We start from the raw sequence: 25,018 nt of genomic DNA, 5'->3' as shown, positions 1-25,018 counted from the left end.
ATAACCAGGGCTTATATACCTTTCATCCACTACAGGTAGTCCTCTACTTATGACCACAATTGGGACCAGAATTTTCATTGCCAAGCAAAGCTGTTGTTAAATGAGTCATACCCAATTTTAAAAACTTTTCCATAATTGTTAAGCAAATCACTGAAACTATTAAGTGAATCATGCAGTCATTAAGTGAATCCACTTTTCTTCATTGATTTTGTCAGTCGCTGACTGGAAGGTTGCAAGTGGTAATCAGGTGACCCCCAGGATGCTGCAACCATCATAAATACCTGCCAGTTGCCAAGGATCCAAATTTGGATCACATGATTGTGGGGATACTGCAATAGTGCAAGGACCAGTCATCAGTCACTTTTTTCAGTGTTGTTGTAACTTTGAATGGTTGCTGAACAAATGGTTATAACTTGAGAACTACATTGCAACAGCAAGACAAAGAGAGACAGGGTGGAAATTATATTTTAGATAAACCCATTCATGTGACCTTAGTATGTATCACTTCCTGCTAGGTCAGCAGCTAGCCATGCTATCTCTGAGATAAGATTAATGAATAGAAACCATTTGATTCAGATTCTTGGCCTCAGGTTCTTGATCAGATCTTCTTCCTGTTTGCCAGTCAGGGCCACTTCAGCTTCAATGTTGCTACAAGGGCCCTAAGTAGTTCATATGGGAACGTATGTATCCCATAGGTTTGATAGTGGATGTAGTTTACATATGTACAGGATGGTAGTGGTACCGGGCCTTTAGCCTTTTGGAACCAGGCCATGGAAGTGGTGGGTGAATACACATGCACATCCCCACTTGCCTGAGCGCTGGGTGACCATGTGTACTTACGCTGCATTCACATGAGCGGTGGGCGGGCCCGTCACATGTGCAATTGGATCGCGTATGCACTTGCCCCCACTCACATGAAAGCATCCTCTTCCCCCCCCACCTGCCAATCCGCAAAGTCAGAAAAGTTGGGCAACTCTGATCTAGGGTACAACTAAATTGAAAAATATTGATATAGTGGCTGCTTTGTAATTATGATAACTATCTCTGTCAGAGATAGTTGCCATGTAGTATTCAGTCTAAAAAATGCCTGTATAATCAAGTGAATCAGATCTCTTATTTTTCCTTTTCAGCTGGCAAAGAAAGTCAATAACATAGAGACAAGTTGGGCTTTGGGGGCTACCTTTCATCTTCTACAGTCTCTAGGACTCTCCTACTAGGAAAACAGAAGATTTGCATTTCTTGCAAGAGCCATTCTGATCAACACATAACAAAATTACAGACCAAAGTAGAAGAAAGTTTTACTTTTAAGAACTGCAGTTCAACAGAAATTCTTCTACAGTGGTAAGACCTAACTACCTAACTGATGCCAAAGAACTTTGAAACAGATTAGGCATCGTTTCTGTCAAGTCATGAATGCATATTTGGTACCAGCACATCCAACATTGGACTTGCTCCATGAGCTCTTTTAACTATGAAATTCTGAATGTTCACATCAAAGAAGCAGCTTAGTCTGATTTTTTAAAAGAAAAAACAGCAAAACCGAAGTTATTATTTATCTTTCCCATAAATTGTTTGAAACCAAGTAGTTATGCTTCTAGGGTTAGCTAGTTCTTAAACATAAATAAAGATGTTATTTTATTCAATTATATATATATATATATATTAGTTGGTGAGGAGTATTAGCAAAAAGATTTTAGGAATCCCACAAGGAACTGTTTCAGGTTTATTTTTCTAAATTTAAAAAGCAAAGTCCTCTATAACTGTTCTTTTTTATGTTAGACAATGAGATTTCCTTGGGTTAAATACTTCCTGAGATATGATTAGTACTTCCTCCTCAGTCAACTCTTATAGAATAACTTAATGCAAGCCCTGGATAGCCTCTTTTTAAAGAATTCTATGAAAATAAAAGTCTTTTTTTTTTACTACCACATCCCCCCAAAATATATATTGGTTTGGAGACAGGGCAATTAGATTCCAGCAGTTACATTCTGGCTAGTAGATTGGTACATTACTTGTTGCAAAGCACTTAACTGGATCAGAAGATCTCTTCAAATGATAAAACAAAATAATCTCCTGAACTATGTACTAAGTGAGCCATCTTAATATTTTGCACATATTTCTATATAGTATATTTTTTTCTAAAAAAAAACTCTAGCATAAATGTTAAAATGTGGTAATAAGATATACCTACATTTTTAACCAAGTGCTCTTACTCAATATTAGAAGTGTCAATTCTGTGTACATTTACTCTGAAATGGCACTTATTTAAATGAACTTGGAGTACTAATCAGGAACTTGTCTCAGTGAATGAGGCATGATGCTAAGTTTTTTTTCCCTCTGATGATCCCTTTATTAGTTTGGTATTAGTGCCTATGCTTTTCCTAATGTATTGAGAATGTTTACAAATGTAATTTATCTGCAAAGAATCTGCAATGGCCTTGTTGAAAAAGATACAACTGTATAATTCATGGAGGAAGAGTTAATGAAACAAACACCTGAGGACTAAATTAATTACTTTTTTAAGCAAAGGCAGATATTAGGTGTATAAATAATATTAGCATTGGAGCACTTGCTTAACAATAATTTATATCTAAGTAGATAAAATTAAGATAAACTGTAAATGGATTAAGTTCCTTCCTAACACATGCCTATATATGCAGCATTGTATGTAACTGTGAAATAAATGTTCGATTTTTTTTTCAGAAACAGAGATTTTATTCTGAAATTATTTGTTCAGAGGACAGTATGAATATCATTATTCATTTAGTCATATTCTTTTTATTGGTGCTGTAACACATGGATATTCTCAAACCTAACTTTGTTACAAAAAATGCTAGGACACATTTGAATGTTTGTTTTAATAATAAAACTATTTCAACAATGTTCTTTGGCAGTCTGTAACTGATATTCACTCAGCTATTCTACTTCTTAAGGTTCTAATCAGCAAGCAACAACTACCTCATCTATGTTGTTCCCTCCAAGACAATAAGAGGACAAGCTGATGAGCTGAGAAGCAGGTTGTACTTTGTTCAATACGTGAACCTTTACTTGTTCTTTACTATGATCATAAACTTTTTCCAGCAGTAGTCCATTGCTATGCCAGTTTTATAGTTTAAAAAATTGAGTGCTATTGGATAGTTTTTGGAATTCTAAGAGAAAGCCAAATAATTTATTCACTGGAAGAAACAGCAACTTCAGGGTGAATAAGTTAATCTAACAATCTTATACATCTCCTTAATTCTCTATAGTATATAAATAGATATCCAGCTATCATGAGTGAGCATGTACCTCTGGATTCACAAGGTTGTCACTTACTGGCAAACGCCATGATCTGCTCCTAAAGGATGAGGAAAAAACAGACATTTTAGTATTCTATTACTTCTACCATTATTCATAACAATGAGGATGTGGTTTCTTAAGGGGAAAGGAAAATCCATACCAAAATCCTTGTTACTTTCCTATGCTGTAAAAGTTTATTACAACTAAGTTAGGTGATAACCTCTTTTTTCTCATTTCGTACTAAGTCTTTCCTCCCAGGGATACCAATCAACGAAAATAAAATACAACAGAAGTAGTATAGTTGTAGGTCTGTTGAGGAACTATATAGTATCCTGTGATTTTTTTTTTTGGAAGAGCCCTAATAAATCATATAGATGGCAGAGTGCCATCAGAGATCCTTTCTACAGATATCTACAGAAGACCCCTAGCATACAGTTTCCTTATCGGTGGTTAAAAAGAACAGTACTGTGTGTTCTACATTGCACTTAATAGTCTCTTAATCACTTGGTGTGTAATCTAAGTCAGATCAATTACATGAGTCCTTGATAGAAATCTTCGCACCTTAATCAAGGCAACAGCAAATTGTTTTATTAGCAAAATTAATAATTAACTAAATAATTGCAAAATTTGTGGTCTATAAAACAGAAAAGAACTATATAACCATACATAGGTGATATGTGTTCTTACACATAAAACTATAGATAAATCAAAGTTCCACTCTTCATTTATGGAAACTTAATGGTATCTTAGGAACTGAAATTAAATACACCTGGAAAGTACCAAGTTGGAGAAGGCTGATAGAAATATAGTACTAGTTAGTTAAATTTAAGGATTGCAAGATCTGGGCTACAGTGACCAATTGACTGCAAGACAATAGCAGAGTTATACAGTAGAAGATTCTGAACAACCATCCAGCTGAGAGCTACTAGTTTATTCTGAATAGCCCATCATGGGAATCAAATCAATACCACATGTGGAAAGGAGATAAATGTTCAGGAGTACTATTGTCTAGCTACAAACATGCCCCTTCCATTAGCCGCCGCCTTTAAATGAATTATCACATTCAGTTACCTACTTTAAAAAAAGAGAGCTTACTTTAACCGGAGGTACAGCATTGGTTATTTGCAATCCCCACGTCCTCAGCAGCACGAAAGGCGCCATATTTGTAGAGTAAAGCCTGCTTAACAAATCAGTTGCTGCCACAAGAGAAAGATTGTGCCTCTGTCGTTCTGCTTCATATTGTAGTAGATGACTTAAAGAACCTACAAAGTTTAATTTGAAATTAATTAATTAGTAAACTGATTATCCCAAAGAAGTTAGGGAGGATTGGCATCAGGCTACAAAATTACTCAATCTGATATGTCAGATTTTAGCAAAAAGAAAATGGTATGAAGGGGGTAATGGCACTCTTTGAAGATTAACAATTCCACCTCGTGTGGTAGATTACATGGCCTACATCAGAGTTCCCCAACCTTCCTGGCTTTGTGGATGGGGGGGAGAGGGAAGATATTAAGCATGCATGTATGCAGCACCATTTGCATGAGTGGTGGGCACGCTTATCACTTCTGCGGCCTGGTTCCAAACAGCTCACAGGGCCCCCCTCCAAAATTAAGTTAGAAGCATTTTGCTTTGTATCCTTGTTTTTAATTAAAATAATTAATTAAAAAATAAACCCACATTAACTCCAAGAGAGATGGCCATTGGACCACTGGGTGTTTATGACAAAGCCCTAAATTGCTTCTTTGTGTTATATACTTACCTAGATCTTTTCCTTTGAATGCTGCAGCACTTAGATAATTTGTCAAGCATGAAATATCACCAAAACCCATATTTACACCTTGGCCAGCTAAAGGATGTACCCTGTGAGCTGCATCACTGAAATGAGAGGATAATAATACTAGACACAAAGAAAAATCCATAGTCTAGTTTATGGTAAAAAGAGACAACTCTAATTCCCCATATTTCATATTCTGCATCACTACAGAACTCTCTTAAGCAATATCTTTAAACATTTACAGGATGGACACACACAAAAAATTGATCCTATAATAGGATTTTCCTAGCTCGTTCCCCCCACCCCCACCCAGTAAAAGCTACTTTCACAGATGGTGATATATCAAAATGGAAAAATCAAATGTGGCCAGATTGCTTCTGTACCTATAAGACAGCACTAGATTCTAGTTCCTATTTTCTAGCATAATCAATCAATCCTAATTAAGAAAAGCCTTTATTATCTACTTATAATAAATTAGTTTCTCAAAGAAAATTACCCAATAAGGGCTACACGATCTTGGACATATTCTGTTGCGTGTCCCAATCCAAGAGGGAATACAGCTCGGCTCTTAGGATCGACTTTTGCAACACTTGGGGGCAGCTGTCGGGCTGCAGTCCCCGACGGCATCAAGAGAGAAACAGCAGATCGAAACATGGATGCAGCAGTATCAATGAAGTCCGAGTGATTTGCGTTGCTCCACTGAATAACGATAAAGATTTATTTGGTAACTATATGCCCCTAATGGACTCTGAAATTGACAGATTGAAAATCCAGTTTTAGAATAACACTTCTGCCCAGCATTTGAACTGAATAGCAGTCACAAGCAGGAAATAACAGTAAACAAAACATGTTAGAAGGAAAATGTGTTCTTCTTTTAGCCCTGCTTCCAATGCTCTGAACATTCCTTGCATGCAGAACTCGTCTAGAAACAGAACCATCTCAGTTCTTGTGTGGCATCTAAGAAGCACAATGACAAGATAGATTTCTGATTCATTTATTCTTGAGTCATGAATAACAGTTGAAAAGGACCTTGGAGGGCTTCTAGTCCAACCCCAAGCAGGAAACCCTATACCATTTCAAACAAATGGTTGTCCGACCTCTTCTTTAAAAGCTCTAGTGTTGGAGCACCCACAACCTCTGGAGGCAAGCCATTCCACTGATTAATTGTTCTAACTGTCAGAAAATTTCTCCTCATTTCCAGGTTGATTCCCTCTTCTTTGTAAAGTGTCCTGGCTTATGTTATTAAGATAGGCAGCTGTACATATATTTTAAAGAAATAAGTAAATAAGTGAGTGAGTGAATGAAAGACTGAATGATTCTTTCAATGGCAACTTTGTTTTAATCCTCAAATGCTAAAGGTGGTGAAAGGCCATGGGGTAGGTAATGTGAGCACTAATAAATATGTCCATACACAAGTGTCCTCCTCCTGCCCCTGTGCCAGTGGTGAAATCTGAACCGGTTTACTACCGGTTTGCTGGCTGCGCATGTGCAGTGCACACAGTGCACGCCAAAAGCAGGCAAGCGGTAAGTAGAACAGCACGCGAGGGGTGGTGATCAGCTGGAGTGCGCAATCTTTTTAGCTTTTAAAAGTAAAAAAAACCAGCCTCTGACAATCGCGCTGCTCAGCTGTGATCGTCAGAGGCTTTTTTTTACCTTTTAAAAGCATTTTTTCTACCTCCTCTTTGGCTGAAGAAGTTGTAGAAAAAATGCTTTTAAAAGTTAAAAAAAAAGTCTCTGATGATCGCGTGACTCAGCTGGGATCGTCACAGCCTTTTAAAAGCATTTAAAAGGCTTCTCAGGGATCCCAGCTGAGTCGCGCGATCATTAGAGGCTTTTTTTTTTTTACTTTTAAAAGCATTTTTTCTACCTCTTCCGAAGAAAAACTACTTTTAAAAGTAAAAAAAAACAGCCTCTGACGATCGCGCGGCTCAGCTGTGATTGTCAGAGGCTTTTTTTTTACCTTTTAAAAGCATTTTTTCGACCAAAGAGGTTGTAGAAAAAATGCTTTTAAAAGTAAAAAAAATTCCACTGATGATCGCATGGCTCAGCTGGGCATGTGGGGGGGGGGGCACGGATTTTTGCTACCGGTTCTCCGAACCACCCGCCCCCATTGCTACCGGATCAGGCGATCCGGTCCAAACCCAGAGCATTTCACCCCTGCCCTGTGCCCACAATCATGCCAATATTATGGGAAGGGGGATATGGAGATGACACACACAGAAACCCTATGAGAATAACCAGTAAGGATGTTTTCAGGATAAATATAGGTGATGGCATCCATGAAGTTTTGAACTGAACAAACAACTGGCGACAACACCACAATTAATAAAAGTTATGTTTGTAGAAGATCTTATCGATCTTTAGGCAGAGATGTTTTAGGTGAAATTTAAGGAAGCATGGAACCTGAGGAAAAAAATAGATCCTTGTATCCAACTAGCACTAACATAGCTTTCAGCGATCAAAATTATTCAAACATCATATTGCTCCTCTTGAATACTTGTTTCTTGTGCTTCCTATCAGAGAACATCAATAATCTGCATTTCATAAAATGAAAATACTCACAAAAGCAGAGTTGACAGAGTCTACAAAATTTTCTTCATCCATACTCTGAAGTTGAAGTGCATGTTCATGTGATGTGGACCAAACCAAAGAACTGGCTGTATCAGAGAGCTGAGTTGATAATAAGAGACAAAAACAAGGCATCTCCTCAAATGCATATCACTGCAAGGATTTCACCAAAACCTAACATCTTAATAAAATCATGAGAGGCAGTTAATGGGAAAAAGTACATTCGTAAGAATTTTTTAAAAATGCTTACTGTAATAACAGATCTGTCAATTATTAACCAATGGAAAACAAGTCAAAAGACAATGACTAAAAACTGTGTTAGATGAAAGTTACAAAGTTCTTTACCGGCAGGAGAGCAATTGGTCCTGATGGAAGAAATCTCTGCCATGCCACATTATTATCGGTTGCCTGAAATGTATGTAAGACAGTGAAGATTACTAATTTTCTGTGGTTAGTTCTTTATCTCCAAAGTTGTAGCTTGATATGCCAACATCTGACCTCAGACAAGTGAAGAGTAGCAACTACTGCTGACTGATCATACTGATAATGAATATTCTGAATACCAACTGCTTTCCGGATCAAAGAATTTTGGCCATCCGCCCCAATCTGTGAAGATAATAAGAATTTAAAATTAATTCTTTTAGCAGGTTTAATGAAAAAACAAATCCTCTTTTAAGAGCTATCAATAGATAACTAGACAAAGGGTCTATAATGTCTGCCTGGTAGCAAAAGAAGCATGCCTTCCCACCACCCACCTACAGCTTTGTATACATCTTTCTCCAGTATATCCTCTAAGGACTCCACCAAAACAGACCCAAAAGCTAATATCGCTGCCTCTGCGTGCCCATTTTCGGCCTCTGCGCATTGTTTTGGCCTATTCCAGGCGGTGGTGATAGGTGGCAGTACCAATGGGCGGCGGTGATCCTGACAGCCTAGAACAGCTGATCGGTGATATTCCAGGAGGCAGATCCAACCACCAATCAGCTGCTTGTGCTAAATCAGGCTGTGCTTTAGCTGACCAGGCTGTTTGCTGTTTGCTACAAGGAGGCAAATTGCTGGGAGGCAGAGGCCGGCGGGTGGGGCCGGCGGGTGGGCTGGGCTTCAGCAACATTCACTCTATAAGACGTACAGACAGTTCCACCCACTTTTTTGGGGGGGAAGTGCATCTTACAGTCCGAAAAATACTTTAAAATAAATGCATTTAGAATCAATAACAATATTTTCAACTCACCTTTCAACCCCCTTCATGCCGGTAATATTGCACAACATGACATTAGAAGCAAATCCAGTAGAAAGGATTAGAAAAGAGATGGTGCCTAATCAAATAGAAAATATCTTAGTTACCAGCAATTTGGTTTGAAATCTGCGTCCATCTGCTAAATCAATTTGGACCCAAGGACTTGAGTCAGAAGATTGATGATGAAGGGGCCAGGTATATCCAACTGCTCTGCTCCTGTAGAGAACTTCCACTCGGTCTAATAGGGACACAATGTATCAATGTCATTAACAGATAGAGCAGCAGCAAAGAAATAAAATTCTGAAGCCAATCAAGACCCAAGCCTTGCTAATTGAATTAATAGCTTAATAACTTAAGAAGGGACACTTCCATATTCAAAAATAGAAAGCCTCAAGAAGCCTACTATTATAATCCAGATTATTTACTGGACATAGATTTCATGGCTTTCTATGACTTTATACACCGTTTTCTGAAAAAGGCTAAAGTAAATCAAAATTAAGACAAACAATAGCTACCTGAAACTGTTTCCAACTGTTTGTATAGAGCTGACATGATAACATCATTCTCTACTATATAACCCATGTCTTCCAGGTTATCATTCTCAAACATGATCAGGGCCTCAGAGCAAGCATCCCATACCTACAAAAAGAAATTCTCTATTTAAATGCAGCAAAGAAATGCATCAGTATCCCCTTTATCAAGACTTTTCATTTATAAAATTCAACTGCTGGATTGTCTAGCAAATGCGTATTAAAGATATTAATGTTGAAAAGCAGAAAGTATTTAAAAGTGAGAAACGTAAAGGCAGCACTTCACATATTATTCCCACAATAAATACATTACCTAAAATGGTTTGTTAGAAGACTGAGCAGGCTATAGCATACTTCCTGAAGGCCTAAATTACAGGGAATATTAAGTAATGAGAATACAGGATATTTCTTTCAAGAATATACAAGGGAAGGATTCACAAAGCAATTTTATCATTCCTTTCTAAGTACAGAATTGTACCAAATGATGTCTTTTCACTAGCAGTCATTACTAATAGTGATAATTCCTTTTCATAAACTCCCCTTCACATTTTCCTCTACAATCCCCAAATCCATATCAGATTTGGTTGGTATGCTGAGAGATAAGGAGGAAGAGAAATTTATTTATTGGGTGAGAGAATATCTGTTCACATAACACTGGATGTGGCCCAGAGCATCCTCCATAGCAAAGAATAATTACTTTATATGTTTATACAAGCTCCTGAAAACTAGGGCTGTGTAATGATTTAATTCCAAAAAGATGCTTCAAAGATTAAGCAATAAAAATGTAGCATCTGTCTGCAGTTATTTAAAATAATGACATCTTTGCACAGGATGCTGTAACAACTGCACACAGGTGCTATAACAAACCTCCTGAACTTTATAAAGTACTTTATATGTCTTATGTCTGAAGTACTGCATTGCCCTGCTAAAGCAGAATGTATAATTGATTTTTACATCATATACGTAATACCAGTGGTGGGTTTGAAATTTTTTTACTACCGGTTCTGTGGGTGTGGCTTGGTGGGCGTGGCAGGGGAAAGATACTGTAAAATCTCCATTCCCACCCCACTCCAAGGGAAGGTTACTGCAAAATCCCCATTTCCTCCCAATCAGCTGGGACTTGGGAGGCAGAGAATAGATGGGGGCAGGGCCAATCAGAATTTTTACTACCGGTTCTCCGAATTACTCAAAATTTCCGCTACCGGTTCTCCAGAACTGGTCAAAACCTGCTGAAACCCACCTCTGTATGATACATATAATTTTCTCTAGAGAAGAAATACACTGTAGCTGCTAAGAACAAAGTAACTTAAGAACCTGCACAATATATTATTGTATATAATATATTACCACAGACATATTTATTTTTTGCATTATCAAGCACCTGCATCCTCCTGAAAGGTTTGATTCTCATATTGCAGATATGTTCCCATGCACCAAAGCCTATAAAAGAAAGAAAATTATCCTACTATATCAAAGATTAACTCCAATATTCCATAAACATTTAATGAGAACTCATCAGAGCCAAAGAATAAATAAAACTCAACTATTAGCTACTTTTTTTGCAATAGACTTTGTTCCACTTCATGGATTTTTATAGCTTTTGATTCAATTGCCATTTCTTGAGAATACTGATTTTGTTTAAAAGGATTTTGTTTTTGAAATATGCACAAAAAAGAAGCAATCATAAAGATAATATGGAGAAATGCTTAGGAGGCAGAACTAGGACATCAATAATACATATTTTGTGATTCTAGTATCAACACTGAAGAGTCATGGGACCAAAAATATAATAGGCTGCCCATGATTCTTAGACCAATATATAAAGAGCTAATTATACAAGACCACATTTCAATGGGCAGGAATATGTGAAAAGAATAGAATAGAATAACAGAGTTGGAAGAGATCTTACATGTGAATAATTAATGTCGCTCTTAAATTAATATCCTGCATAGAATGCAAGACACTATAATTTCATACCAAGCATCAAACTCAATATACCCATTTCTTGTTTGGCAACTGCCTCAGTTAGTGATCATTACAAATGCTACAGTAATAAAAAGCAATAAAAATCATTTTCCAGCCAACATGTACATTTAACCAAACTTTATGGGCCTGACAATACATGCTTGTGAACATAATTAATTTGGAGAGAAAGTAATGCTGGCATAGTTATGCAAGATAACTTTATTTGAATAAGACAGCAATAACTAGTGATTTTTGCATAATCTCTCTCAATCAAATGTTTACTTAGCAATCATAATTGGAACAACTTGGTTAGTAAACAAAGATGGCTGTGTATGGCTTCCCACATTCACAGTTGGCATGCAGATAACTGGATAATGCTATACTTACTACTTAGAAATGTGGCAGATCCAGGTGTGATAGCACTGACTCTATTACTGTAATCTGTTGATAAATGCTTAATTTTTTTCTGGGGACGAGCTTCTAGTAGTAGAATTTTCTTATCAGAGAGATGAACATCATGCCCTTAAAAGAAGCAATCAGATGTTTAACTTTTTTCTGAGCAAAGTTTAATCAAGTATTTTTTTAAGATTATGAAATACAAGCCTTTATACACATACATACAAGGAATAGACTTGTTTTGGATTTTTTTCTGAACACTCAGAATGCTTAGTTCTAGTTCTGGTAAAGTATCTGTAGGATTTGAGTACCAGTTATTCCTTCATCTGTGACACAGGAAAATCAGAAAACTTGGGCTGCATGAGACAATATCTATTGTCTATAAGTATGTTTCAACCAAATATGGTTACACTATCTCATTTTTCCTCTAGCCAACATAGGACTATCAAATACAACTCTGTACAGGTAGTCCTTGACTTACAACAGTTTATTTAGTGTCAATTCGAAGTTACAACAGCACTAAAAAAAAGTGATTTATGACTATTTTTCACACTTACGACCATTGTAGCATCTCCATGGTCACATGATCAAAATTCAGATACTAGCAACTGACTCCTATTTATGACAGTTGCAGTATCCCAGGGTCATGCAATCACTTTTTGCAACCTTCTGACAAGCAAAGTCAACTGGGAAGCCAGATTCACTTAACAACCATGTTACTAACTTAACCACTGCAGTGATTCACTTAACTTGGCAAGAAGTCATAAAATGGGGCAAAATTCATTTAATAACCATTTCACTTAGCAACAGAAATTTTGGGCTCAATTGTGATTGTAAGCTGAGGACTATCTGTATTGCCTCTAAGCAAATGGTTACGTATTGGGACTTTTTTCCCCTTTGCTAAACCGGGTGTGCACGTGGCCAGCGCGTGATACATCCGGCCCATGGGCTGGGAGTTTGACAGCCCTACTCTATGGTTTCAGTTTAGTTTACAGAATCTTTATAATTACTAAAATGCAAAGCTTATGTAACATTTGTAGTGTAATATCTAAACCTGAAATTATTAATATAGTTATGAATTCTTTCCTTTATAGAAATGTTACATGTTTTTTGAAGCAGTTGAATAGCCAAAAATGCAATGGCCAGTTTTATTCTTTTTAACTTTGTTCATGTGCAACACCTTGTATAAACCATTCAGAGCCTATTTCAATTGGAGCAGCATGTAAATCCTGTAATTTAATCTACACTGCTCAAAAAAATAAAGGGAACACAAGCAGAAGACATCCAAGATCTTAATGAATGAATGAAATAGCCTTATTAAATACTTTGTTCGTTACATACAGTAGTTTTGTGTTCCCTTTAGTTGTATGAGCAGTGTATAAACTACTGTATGTAAAGAACAAAGTATTTAATAAGGCTATTTCATTCATTCAGATCTCGGATGTCTTCTGCTTGTGTTCCCTTTTTTTTTTTGAGCAGTGTAGTTTGCACTGATAGGCCTGTACACAAAAACCGTTCCTTGAAAGCTATAAAATCCGTATCTCCTTCAATAGGTAAAATCAGCTAAAGTTACACCTTAATAGCGTTTTAAAGGAAACTGGTCTTCAAATTCTGCTATTGGGGGACGCACACCGGATTATGCAACGAACATTTCATAACCATTCTCTTTAACGTGTAAAAATATTATAAATTACCGGTCACAATAATCACCTTCGGCCTAGAACCAACCTGATTCTCTGTATCAACATCCCCCAAACTGGTTTTCTCGGCAAGTATTGGGCAAGAATTCCCAATCGCCATGACGGAGGGGGATCAAATTAAGGAAAACTGTGGAGACTTAAAATAAATAGGGATTCTTGCAGACTTCTGGGTGCCTTTAAGGGAGGTTTACTGCCAAATCTCATACCCAGAGCAGCAGCCATGGCGGCTCCCACCATGCCACCGCCCGACACCACCACATCGTATACAGCGTTGGAGCCGTTGCTTCTCACTGAACCCTGCCGCGACAGAGAGCCGACAGGCCCCGCGAGAAGAAGAAGGAGACTCTTCCTACGATACAATCCGGCGCCCCGATTCAACAGTAATCCAGCTACGGCAGCCATTATTTCGGAAGTGACGAATCCGTCTCTCTAACAACCGCTCGTTACCGGAAACGTCTTCGGTATTACCATGACAATGGACAGGTTAACGGAATCTGTCCAATGACGTCTCGTCAGGGGCGGGACGTAAGAGCACGGCCCGTTATCATTGGCCACTATGCGAGAGAAACAAAACCAAAAAAAAAAGGAGAGGGTTCATTGGTCAGGGCATTAATAGCAAGGTAAGCGTGGAGCTGTTTAATAGTGGCGAAAATAGCAGTAGTGGAAGAGACATGACGGTGTCGCAAGTTGCTAATGGAGCCCAAGGAAAGCCTCCTTTGGAAGAACCACAATGGGTAAGCAGACGCACGGCAAGATGAATGGTGGATGGTTTAGTGGCAGAGGCTGCTATAAATCGACTTGGTGTTTTTCCAGGCTTGTTCTTGCGTGGTTTCCTCTAGCTGCGATGACCACACCCTTGGAGACCAGCTGTATGTACTTGCATCCTAGCTGATGCCATTGGAGGAAACCCGCGATGGCTGGAAAAATGACATTTTGCACCAACTATAGTTAATGCAAGAGTTGTTGTTGTTGTTGTTGTTGTTATCGATCATTGCACAGTCAGCCAGATGTTCAGACTGGGTTTGGCATTTTTGTCTACCTTCGAGTCCTTACCAAGGACCTGGGATGATGATGATGATGATAACAGCAATACAACAATAATATAATTAACAGCAACAAAACAATTACAGAAAGTGGCTTCACTTTGAACAGCTTCCATCGTGGATGTTTGATGGTATTACAGATATTGTCGCAGTTCCAAATAAAGCCACCTTCTGCAATTGTTGTGTTGTTATTGTTGTTATAATTAACTCTAGCTGAATTTAGGTCTTATTCCGAAGTACAGGTAGTCCTCAACTTATAACAGTTCTTTTAGCGACCAAAGTTACAACAGCACTGAAAAAAGTGACTTATGACCACTTTTCACACTTACGACCATTGCAGCATCCCCATGGTCACATGATCAAAATTCAGATGCTTGTTAACTGACTTATACTTGGATTGTCCAGGGGCCATGTGATCACCTTTTGTGACTTTCTGAGAAGCAAAGTCAATGGGGAAGCCAGATTCACTTAACAACCTTGTTACTAACTTAACTGCAGTGATTCACTTAACAGCTGTGGCAAGAAAGGTCATAAAATGGGGCAAAACTCACTTAACAAATGTCTCACTTAGCAACAGAAATTTTGAGGTCAATTGTGGTCATAAGTCGAGGACTACTGTATGCGTATATAGAAATGGCATCATTAAAGAGAATGTAACATCAAAGCAAATTACCTTGCAGGAAAATGGTAATTAATCAAATAAATTCTTAGTTGAGCCATTTGAATACAAACATCATTTCTAAAATTCTTTCTCTGCTTTATATTTTGGTTTTACTGTTTTGTTTTGTTTTGCTTAGGTATTTCCGATTAAAGTGGAGTCAGAGTCAGAATCAGAAGTGGAATTAGGTAGTAACATCACTGGAAATGAGCTCCTGGATTTCCTTATGCCACAGCAAGACCAAATAGCTACTTCAAGTTTAGGTGATCAGTTTTATGATTCACTTCAGGATCTCAAAAGGAAAAACAGGCAGAGTTTATTAGAATTAGGACTCTTATATCAAGAAAAGCTGAAAAATGCTCATCACTCATCCAGAAAAGACAAGGAACTAGAAGATTTTTTCCAGGGCAATGGAAGACTGATACTGCCAATAAAATTCCAGAATGATCTGAGGTAAAATGAGTGGATTTTTTTATTTCATGGGATTAACAAATTATAAAATAGAAAAACAGAGTTGGAAGGGATCTTGGAGGTCTTCTAGTCCAATCCCCTCCTCAGGCAGGAAATTTTATACCATTTCAGATAAATGGTTGTCCAATCTCTTCTAATTTTACTGTACTAGACAACCTATGATCCACTGGATTATCATCTCAGAGAGAAAAACTCCAGAGATTCTTCTTGGAGTTTTTTTCAAAAATTTTTTATTAAGGATTATATTGAGCAAGTGAAATTTATGCAACCACAAAATAAAGAGATACATTAAATAAAGTAAAAATATTAAAAGGTGCATAAAGAGAAAAGAGATAATAGAAAAAGAAAAAAAAACCCTTCATCCCTAGCAAATATAATCAATATTAAGAACTCATCAGTATATCTTAAAATAAAACCAAACAGCTCTTTATAATCTTGCCCGAGATACCTCTGAAATTTCATCTCAAAAACCTCATCCCTTCCTGTGAAACAGCAAAAGTCCCCTAGGAGTTATCAGAAATGACAACATAAGTATTACAAACTGTCTTTTATACCCAGTCTGAAATCATCCTTCTCTTTTAAACATTCCCTCTCTCTATTCTCTTCAAATAATCAAAATTCATTAAATTGATTTATAATTAATTAAACATTACCCAAAATAACCATTGTCATCCAGTCCTAGTCAAGAAGTGATTAAAATCTCCTCAAATAATTGCTTCATTGAGTATCTCATTATTTTAACCATGGTCAAATGGATTATTTTTATATGTTCTTCTTTCTACAGTTTTTAAAATCCTCATAAAAAGTTCTAGCATCTGCCTATCAGGATTTCGTGAAAGTTATGAAGCAACAGTATGACGTAGGCATACTGAGGTACATCTATACAGTATGTGCTATTGCATTTTGGATTAGATTAGTTGCAGATTCTGTGTGATCTTCGAGAGCATCTCCATGTATAATGCATTTCAGGAATCAATATGGGAAGATTAAGTGAGGGTTTCTTTGTCTAGAAACCATACAATTACATACAAGACAATGTTATACAAAAGCCTTGGCCAACTGCTCCTCAAGTAGGAATCATGAGTCCTAGAGATGCCTGACAGGCTCTAATTGGGTAAATGAAACCTTATCCAGTGTTAATGTTGGAAAATCACTTGATCCACATCCTAGGGGGCAGAAAACCTACAGGTAGGTTGAGTCTAAGCCTGTTCTTCACCATCCAGACCTCCTCAGTCGCCAGAAACTGGAAAAGCACCAAGGCAGCATCACTCGGTCTACCAAAAACAGATAAGCGCAACAAATTTTATCACAGTTCGGATGATAGTGGTCCCCGTGCTAACAGATTATATTACGGGACCGCCTGCTGCCACCAATAGCCTCCCACCGACCAGTACGCTCCCATAGAGAGGGGCTCCTCCGGGTGCCGTCGGCCAAACAATGTCGACTGGCGGCCCCCAGGGGGAGAGCCTTCTCTGTGGGGGCACCTACGATCTGGAACGAGCTCCCCCCGGAGATACGGAGGATTCCGGATCTGCGTACCTTCCGTCGCGCGCTTAAGACGTTTTTATTCCATCAAGCTGGCCTGACCTAAACTTTTCCTCTTTTAAATGGAATTTTAAATTTGGTTTTAATTTATTGGGGTTTTAAAATGTCTCAGCCAAATTTATTTAATTAGTTTTATCTCTATTTTAAATTTTGTATCTACATGTTTTATCTTACGGCTGTTCACCGCCCTGAGTCCTTCGGGAGTAGGGCGGTATACAAATTTAATAAAATGAAAATGAAATGAAAATGAAATGAAATTATCAGCAATTTCAAATAGGTGTTGATGGAAAATAGAGGATAAAGCTACAAAGCCGCCCACAAAGCAGAAATTAAGGGCTAGTTGTCTGATCACACACACACCATCAATACCTAATTAAACCTACCCTGCAGAAAGGAGAACCATTATAACACCATGCTCCCTATTCTTAATGCCCTGAAGATACCACAGTCAATAGTACTGAACATTGAGGAGAACAAAAGAAATACCTTCTTCCTTTCCCAGCCTGTCAAAACATATCTAGCTGTCTCAATGATGTATCTCAGTCTGACAACAGAGGCCCTTGGAAGTTATTATTCAACCATTATTGTGTATTTGAGACATCCATAGAAGCAAGGGAGAATGGGTCTACTGCTTTTCATTCACTACTGTTCACCACTATTGTTCTCTGTGGTTTGACCTTTTTTGGTTAAGTTACGGTTTCTTGTGATCAGGTTATTTAGTTTCTACATTGGGTTGGATTTACTGGGATGTAGGTTTCTTTGTCTTCCAGTAATTCTTTGGCTTTTGAGGGAATATTTTGTATCGTAGTTTTTAAATAAAGAATATTCAATAAAATGGTTAATAAAATCATACACAGTCTTGAAAATGTTAATTACACCTAGCTTATTTCATTTATGTAATGTAACTTATATGTGTCTTAACGTTTTATAATTTTATTCTTAGGTGTGATAATATAAGAAGTTGGAACTCTTTCTCTGATATCACTTTAGATAACTCAAAGGATGAGAAAAATCATTACTCATTTCTTCAGTCTTGTTCAAAACCAAAGAGTGCCTCAGCTATTGGGATTTCCTCTTTTACCATTCCTCAGCCCTTCAAAATGACCCGTCGAGAAACTCATGAAAAATCTCAGTTTCTAAAATCACAGGCATTGCCTGAAAAAGAGTCAACTGCATACAAAAGGCAATTGCAAGAGGCTGCAGAATGCCAAAAACAATTTAGAGCACAACCTGTGCCTGCTCATATCTATCTGCCACTCTACCAGGAAATAATGGAAAAGAATGAAATCCGTAGACAAGTGGAAACTCAAAAAAGAAAGGAGCTGCTACTTTCAATGCAAAAACCATTCAGCTTTCAGATAAAAGAAGAGGAGAGAAAAGAGGCCACCAGACAGCAGTTTCTGAACATTTTAACTCCAGCTAAGAAAATAGTACCAAAGTTCAGAAAGATAATCCCCAAGTCCACATATGAGCCAATGCTTGGGGATAAACTCGAAGGTAAAGATTAAATCATTCCCTTTTGACTTTCCTAACATAGTAATGGTTGTTAATATTCCCCTTGATTTGTGAAAGGGAAATGTCACAAAAATCTGATTTTGAACTTTTGTCTCTCTTACTCAATCACAATACAAAGACTTGTCCAATGGAAAAGCAAGTAAATTAATCAAATATAGTTATTCAGCAACACAATGTATGCAATGCAAATTGGTTATATATTTCATATATTATACAACTTTAATATTTTGAATTTTGGGTTTTTAGTTTACCCGGAGAAAATTTTTATGATTGCAAAGAATCAACACTGATTTGATGACACATAATCACTTTAAGTTAAAGATTTGTGTTCTGTTGTCATTTAAAGACCTCATTATACCTTCTGCATTAGCTTTCTCTATCAGAAGCCTCTCTAAAATTCCTAGCCAGCTGCTTATACTGCTTGGTATAGGTAGTTTCCAAAAGGCAAAACAAATATCATATTGAGAAAGGTGGTTGTACTTTGGCATTTTCCATTGTATATTTTTATGTAAATTGTCATAGGATGAATGTTCATTATTTTTTTTCTTTTAATCCCTAGAAGCTGAACTCTTAAGAAAAATCCGTATTCAGTTGAGAGCCAAGGAATTATTGGAAAAGTCCTGGGCCCCCATTGAGCTTGACAATAAACAAAGGGATAAAAAATCCCAAATTGCCTCCAAAAATAGGGAGCAAAAGTTGAGTTTTCTGCAAGGCAACTTTAGTTTTAAGCCAAGAATTAATGCTTCAGTGCCTGATTTTGAAGAACTTTACTGGGCGTTTCAGAGAAAAGTACTAACCAAACAAGAAATTAAAGAAGCAACTCGTAATAAACCATTCAGACTGAGAACAGCAAATCTCAGTTGCAGACATAAAATGTGTGACAAGATGATGGTAAAGGATTTGCTTTAACTTCTTCGTATTTCTACATGTGCAAATATATCCGCAACATGAACAATTATTTTCTATCACTCAAAACAGTGAGAAAGTTTTAGGTTAAGCATATATCTATTGGGGAATATAGTAACAACAGCCATAACAATATCAGTTTATATTTGAGGTCCAATGCTAATGTAATTTCAAATAGAAAAGGATCCCTCTAATCATTTTGGACTGGTGGACACATTTGGACACTATGTTGTACAAGTTTTTCCAATATGTCTTCTGTAGGACTTCCTGATTCACAAAATGGCTGCCATGGTGGGCATAGCACCGATTTAATTGAATGTTTCTTTGTGTAGATAGGCAGATTTCTAATTTGGAATGGTTAGTCTAGTGGATGCTGACGGATAAATATGCCAGCATGTTGATGTTCCTATATGCCACACTGGAACTCTTAACATAAAAATATTTGTATGATTGGGAGAATTGAATTGAAAATAAGAGGCTATACTTCCACTATAGGCAGAATAGTCTGTACTTAGGAGAAGAATCCTGTCTTGGTAGCTGACATTATCGGTTGTCAAAAGTTTTGATAGTTGAACAATGTTTATTATATAGCTTTGAGCCAGAGTAGCTTGAGACCTGAAGGTGTGCCTGAGAAACATGATGGCCTAAATGCTATGGCTATTTGTCTTCTATGATATGTCTTGTTCTTAGCTTTTTGTGGCAAAGCACTGCCAATGAAACAGCCATAGTGTTTCATTAGCATAATCTGCAAGGCAAACTTCTCTCTACCTGTCGACTGCAGAATCTTATGGCTTCAGAAATGCCTTGCTGGAATGTTTAATATTGTACCTGAATTCATTTTGGATTAAGCCCATTGTTTTTATAAATATTGTTATTGATACAGGTAGTCCTCAATTTATGACCACAATTGATCCTAAAATGTATATTGTAAAATAAGAAATTTGTTAAGTGAGTTTTGCCCCATTTTATGACTTTTCTCCCCACATTTGTTAAGTGACTTTAAGTAACTTCAAACCGTTGTAAGTCGAGGACTACCTGTATTTTGTATTTGTATTTGACTTTTATTTTTGACCTATCGGACACAGTTTCTGAATTGTTAAAAGGATGTAAAATTAATTATTAAGCTAAAAGCAAGCACATAATTATCAAGGCTTCCAAGTTATATCTGTAGGACAAGACGATGACCAGCCAGCATATTTTGCATAAAACTTTTTCTTTTTGAAACTTGGGTAAAAAAGCAGTTGATGAATATTTTCTGTGTGGTAATAATGGTATATTTTGGAATTTTGCAGGATGTATTAATACATATATTAACAGCACATATTTACAAGGCTTTTGCAAGTTAGTAAAATGCTACATACTCATATGGTGGACACACATATGAAAGAATATCTGCACTTAAAATTGTGCTTGTCACAGATTTAAAAAAAAAAAAACTAGCCAAAAATATTTTTGCTTTCAGGATTCTCAGCAACCTTCTATGGCTCCAATACAAAGAAGTCGGTCTTTTAATTGTCTTTCATCTCTCTCTGCCAATACACTTCCAATATATATTACAGATGCAGTGAGAAAGAGGGCAGGTGCTATTAAGTAAGTATTAACATTTTTATAAATACTGTTGAAAAATACATGTATTTATAGTAATATTTTAGAAATATTTTCTCATAAAATGGCATAACTTTCTTAGCTGCATCATAGCTTGACCTGGAATTGGAGAAAACAAGTGATTTAAATGCTGCCCAAGTCGAAATGCTGTGGCTTACACTGATTTCTTTGCCTTTGTTTCCTTTGTTCCCATCCAAATCAACATCTGATGGGGATTATCTTTGAAAGTATATTCTGTACTACATGAAAAAAAACTAAGAATGGTATCAAGCAGATTACGGGGAGGCTTAAAAGTTTTTTTTTTAAAAGGTTTATAAGAAATTAACAGATTTTACTTCATTTTGTATACTTGTGATTTAATTTTGAAATAAATAAAGGTAGTACTTGGCTTATCACCACAATTGGGATCATATTTCTGCTTGTAAATTATTAGACTTGTAAATTGAGACACCCATTTGACTGGACCCTATTTTACAATATTTTTTGCAGATGTCATTAAGCAAATTGTCATAATTGTCACCATAGCAGTGGTCATGTGCAAACCTGTTCAGAATGGACAGTTTTTTTGCTGGAGAGGGGGGGAGTGAATTATGGTCACATGACCACAGGATCTACCAGTCATAAAGGCAAGACAATTGCCAAGTACACAAAATGCACTCATGTGACAGTGGGGCACATGTATGTGGGATACAGCATTTATGATGGCCAGATTCTAAACCTGTTGTAATTTTGAACATTTAAGTGACTGATCATAAGTCAAGGGCTATTTACCGTATATGTTCCAATGGCCACATCTATATTTATAGACTCCTCCAAGAAAATAAGAAATACAAGGAGAATGAAGGAGCTCGCTGGGCAGAGCTACAAAGAAAAAAATGCCAAGCAATACATAAATCAGTGATTTGTCGAGCAAAAGCTATGGACCCACATAAAAGTTTGGAAGAGACACACAAAGAAAAACTGAAGCAAAACTGGTGAGTATTATAAATTTACCAAGTAATACTGAGAGCAAAATACTTAAATATAGATTACTTAGTACTGTTTATGTGTTTTTATGTTTGCATTCGTGTGTTTATTTAGATGGATTGGCTTTCAATTGTGCCCAAATGTAGCAATCATAGAAGAATTATTATACTTTATTTACTTGCATTTACAGGCTGCTTTTGCACAATTCCCAATTCCAAAATTGCATGCAAATAAACTATACTAGAATTATACTGTATTAGAACAAGATTAATTTACAAGATTAGACTAAAATGATAAGTTAACTCCTTGACAAATAGAGACCAATTTTATTTTTGAAGGCAAAGTATCCTCTATTCTGGGAATTATGCAGAACAAAGCTTTTTTTTCATATATGAATAATAATTCACATTATTTCAGGCAGAAAAATTTAATTCTTGTTTCAGGCAAAACAGCCAGAAAAGAACAAGAGAATATAAGAAAGAACTAGAAGAGATGAAGATGCGTGTGAAGAACAGACCTTACCTATTTGAACAAGTCACAACAGTAAATGTTTTGCAATTGAGGAATTTTTAAAAATTATCTCAAACCTACTATTTAAAATGTATTTTCTAAATGTGCACCTGTCTTATTTTAGAATTTACCTAAGAATGTTAATTTATTTTTAATTACTATTAATTTTTTTGTGGAAAGTGTTTCTAAGATCTTTCTTTTTATTCTAAAGCATAGTGCCTGTCAAGGAGCACAGAAGCTTTTTAAAGACACCTTGCAGCAATTTGGATTGAATGAAGAGTTTGTGAAAAAGAAAGGGAGAGGAGCCGCTGACACAGTAGAAAAGCAACAGCAGTTTGAATTGAAAAGGTATGAAAGGAAACAATGTCGGTACTAAAAAAATATGTAGTGAGGTTGATGCCACCAAAAGGCTAATGATTGTAGTGAAACCATGTTCAGTAGATGTCAACATGCACTAGCATTATATTTCTGCCTGTGGTTTACAAAACCAGATATTCCATACATCTTTCAAGGTATATTCAATCTTATCTCTTCAACAGGTCTGAAAAATTGGTAGGCTACACTGGCATAATTATTTACCTTTCTATTATTGCAAATAGATATGGAAATAGGGAGAACAAGAGAACTTAAAATGGCAACTGTCTCCCTATCCTGCCAGTAACAAAACAGTAAACTTCATAAACTAGCAATTCCTCCAGAACTGCCCCTTAAGCACTTGATATAATTTTCTTCCCTATCATAAACCTCTCTGACTTTAGGTAAAATGAGTGACTAATTCACAGACTGTTGAAAGGAGAAGATGGGGAAACTATATGCTACCCTGATTTCTTAGAAAGGATTCATATGTGCTAATTTTGCCACTATGATGATCACTTTAGTACTTTTACTGACAATAATGTAATGAATTCTTTTAATCAACAGAAATCACAAATCCCAGAGCGGTACTGAGGCTGACATCGTAAAACAGCTATCCCAAGAGGGACTAAAAAGATTGGAATTAAAGTAGAAACAACTAATAAGTCTCCATTTGCTTTCAGCATATTTTCTTTAATCGAGGATTTCTGCAGAACTGAAGCTAAATTGTATATTTTAATTATATATATATATATATATGAATTATATTAGAATACATGACTTTGAAGTATTCTAGTTAGCAATATGACTTGAGGCAGTTTTAAATTTGACTAATGCTAGATTTTTGAGATCTTGCTTAAATGAAGATTGCCAAGAGGGTGAAAGGAGTTGTATATATACCAGTCATCCCAATCAGTTTGAACCAGAGAACACATTTGAAAGTTAAAGACACATTTAAAATTGCTACCATTGATAAGTAAGGCTAGTCACAAAATGCTCATTTCCCACAAGCCAATTGATGCCTAACAACCGAAATAACAATGAATCCCAACAGTAATCTCTAACATGCACAGACAACTGGGAAAAGTGAGCCTTCCAGAAAACATTATTACCTTGTTTCTTCTAGATCTTTCCTTGTTTATAATTTAAATACCTTTTTCAAAAACTTGGCAGACCTTTTAGATAAGTTTCAAAAAATGAGCAAAATTTTATAGAATCGCAGTGAGTTTACCTTTCAACCAAAAGATCTAGATGCCTTCTAAAATTTGCATAATTTAATGTGAAGACAAAAATTGTTTAATGTAGATTCAAAGGCTTTAGTATCAAGACAGAAAACTTAAATGTAGTCTTTTTCAAATTACAGCCTTACGCATGTGGGCTTTAGCCAAGAACACTTCACTAAATAATTGTACTGCATCCCACTTTTTCCCATCTCAAGTATGTTCTTGAAGTACACCAAGTCTTTATTAATTGGATAAGAATTTAGGGACCACTGAGTGCTTCTCTTAAATGCTGTTTCTTTTTGAGTCAGTGTATCATTTCATATTAATTTTAATGTTCCATTAGTGTCTGGCCTAGTCCAAGAGCAATGTAACATAATCCAGACAAAATTCCATTCATTTGCTTACACCATATATATATTCTTGTTAGATTTACTACCCTTACTACCCTACCCTAACGGCTATACTGTGGAAAATATTAGGGATTTATCTATACTAAATCATTTCCTCTTCCCAGGATTCAGCTCTGAACTGGGCTGTCTCTTACCTCACCTCTCCCCACTTGGAATGTGTGCCCTTCTTCCTGGAAACCTGCATTAATGTAGTCTGTCACAGTTAATGTTTTATATTGCATATAACTGCATTGTGTTTTCAAAGCTGTTACTCATTTTGAACTTCTTTGTAATGCAAAGTGTATTTGAAAAGCCACCAAATAAATACACATGCAACCATATTGAGAATGGAAATATATAGTTTATTTACAACAAAATGCCACT

General features: G+C 36.5%; 3 protein-coding genes across 5 annotated transcripts in view; 2 read left to right on the top strand and 1 right to left on the bottom strand.

Annotated features, from left to right (window-relative positions):
- Nucleotides 1-7,749, top strand: part of ENTPD5 (ectonucleoside triphosphate diphosphohydrolase 5 (inactive)) — a 29,121-nt gene extending 21,372 nt beyond the window's left edge. Inside the window, exons 15-17 of one of the 2 annotated variants that reach the window (XR_011600221.1) lie at nucleotides 1,131-1,341; nucleotides 2,934-3,017; nucleotides 7,574-7,749. Coding sequence is in view for 1 of the 2 variants with exons in the window: in XM_070940722.1 (XP_070796823.1) it covers nucleotides 1,131-1,217 (87 nt within the window). In the remaining variant the exon portion in view is untranslated. Of the gene's footprint in view, nucleotides 1-1,130; nucleotides 1,556-2,933; nucleotides 3,018-7,573 lie in introns of those variants that run through there. The other variant, XM_070940722.1, reaches the window with a different exon arrangement.
- COQ6 (coenzyme Q6, monooxygenase) lies at nucleotides 3,220-13,851 on the bottom strand. Of its 2 annotated transcripts, none has more exons than XM_070940686.1 (12): nucleotides 13,656-13,851; nucleotides 11,741-11,875; nucleotides 10,770-10,828; nucleotides 9,374-9,497; nucleotides 8,966-9,096; nucleotides 8,120-8,227; nucleotides 7,967-8,029; nucleotides 7,616-7,723; nucleotides 5,550-5,752; nucleotides 5,039-5,154; nucleotides 4,375-4,541; nucleotides 3,220-3,337 (listed from the first exon to the last, which is right to left on the bottom strand). In XM_070940686.1, exons 1-12 carry the CDS (start codon nucleotides 13,849-13,851, stop codon nucleotides 3,308-3,310), a joined length of 1,440 nt encoding a protein of 479 aa, XP_070796787.1. In that variant the 3' UTR covers nucleotides 3,220-3,307. The 2 variants fall into 2 exon arrangements, with proteins under 2 accessions (XP_070796787.1, XP_070796796.1); XM_070940695.1 differs by having other exon boundaries at nucleotides 13,478-13,740.
- A 37-nt stretch (nucleotides 13,852-13,888) lies between these two features.
- FAM161B (FAM161 centrosomal protein B) lies at nucleotides 13,889-23,674 on the top strand. Its single transcript, XM_070931401.1, is given in 10 exon segments — nucleotides 13,889-14,023; nucleotides 14,026-14,183; nucleotides 15,290-15,603; nucleotides 18,110-18,663; nucleotides 19,241-19,572; nucleotides 21,050-21,177; nucleotides 21,999-22,166; nucleotides 22,602-22,701; nucleotides 22,880-23,016; nucleotides 23,590-23,674. Coding segments are annotated over 10 exon segments (2,049 nt in total). The 5' UTR covers nucleotides 13,889-13,950.
- The last annotated feature ends 1,344 nt before the right edge of the window (nucleotides 23,675-25,018 follow it).

The sequence above is a fragment of the Pituophis catenifer genome, unplaced genomic scaffold, assembly GCF_029215685.1.
Source record: "Pituophis catenifer annectens isolate HBS135680 unplaced genomic scaffold, rPitCat1.0.hap2 SCAF_1, whole genome shotgun sequence".
NCBI lineage: Eukaryota > Metazoa > Chordata > Lepidosauria > Squamata > Colubridae > Pituophis > Pituophis catenifer.
Note: the sequence above shows the minus strand (reverse complement) of the source record. Positions and strands in the feature narration are given on the sequence as shown.

Coding starts and splice junctions, on each gene's coding strand:
- COQ6 (XM_070940686.1), bottom strand. CDS start 13,851: ATGGCTGCCGTAGCTGGATTACTGTTGAATCGGGGCGCCGGATTGTAT. Junction 9,498..10,769: donor AACCTTTCAGGAGGATGCAG/GTGCTTGATAAT, acceptor TTCTTTTTGTAG/GTATGGGATGCTTGCTCTGA. Junction 7,724..7,966: donor GACCAATTGCTCTCCTGCCG/GTAAAGAACTTT, acceptor TTATCAACTCAG/CTCTCTGATACAGCCAGTTC.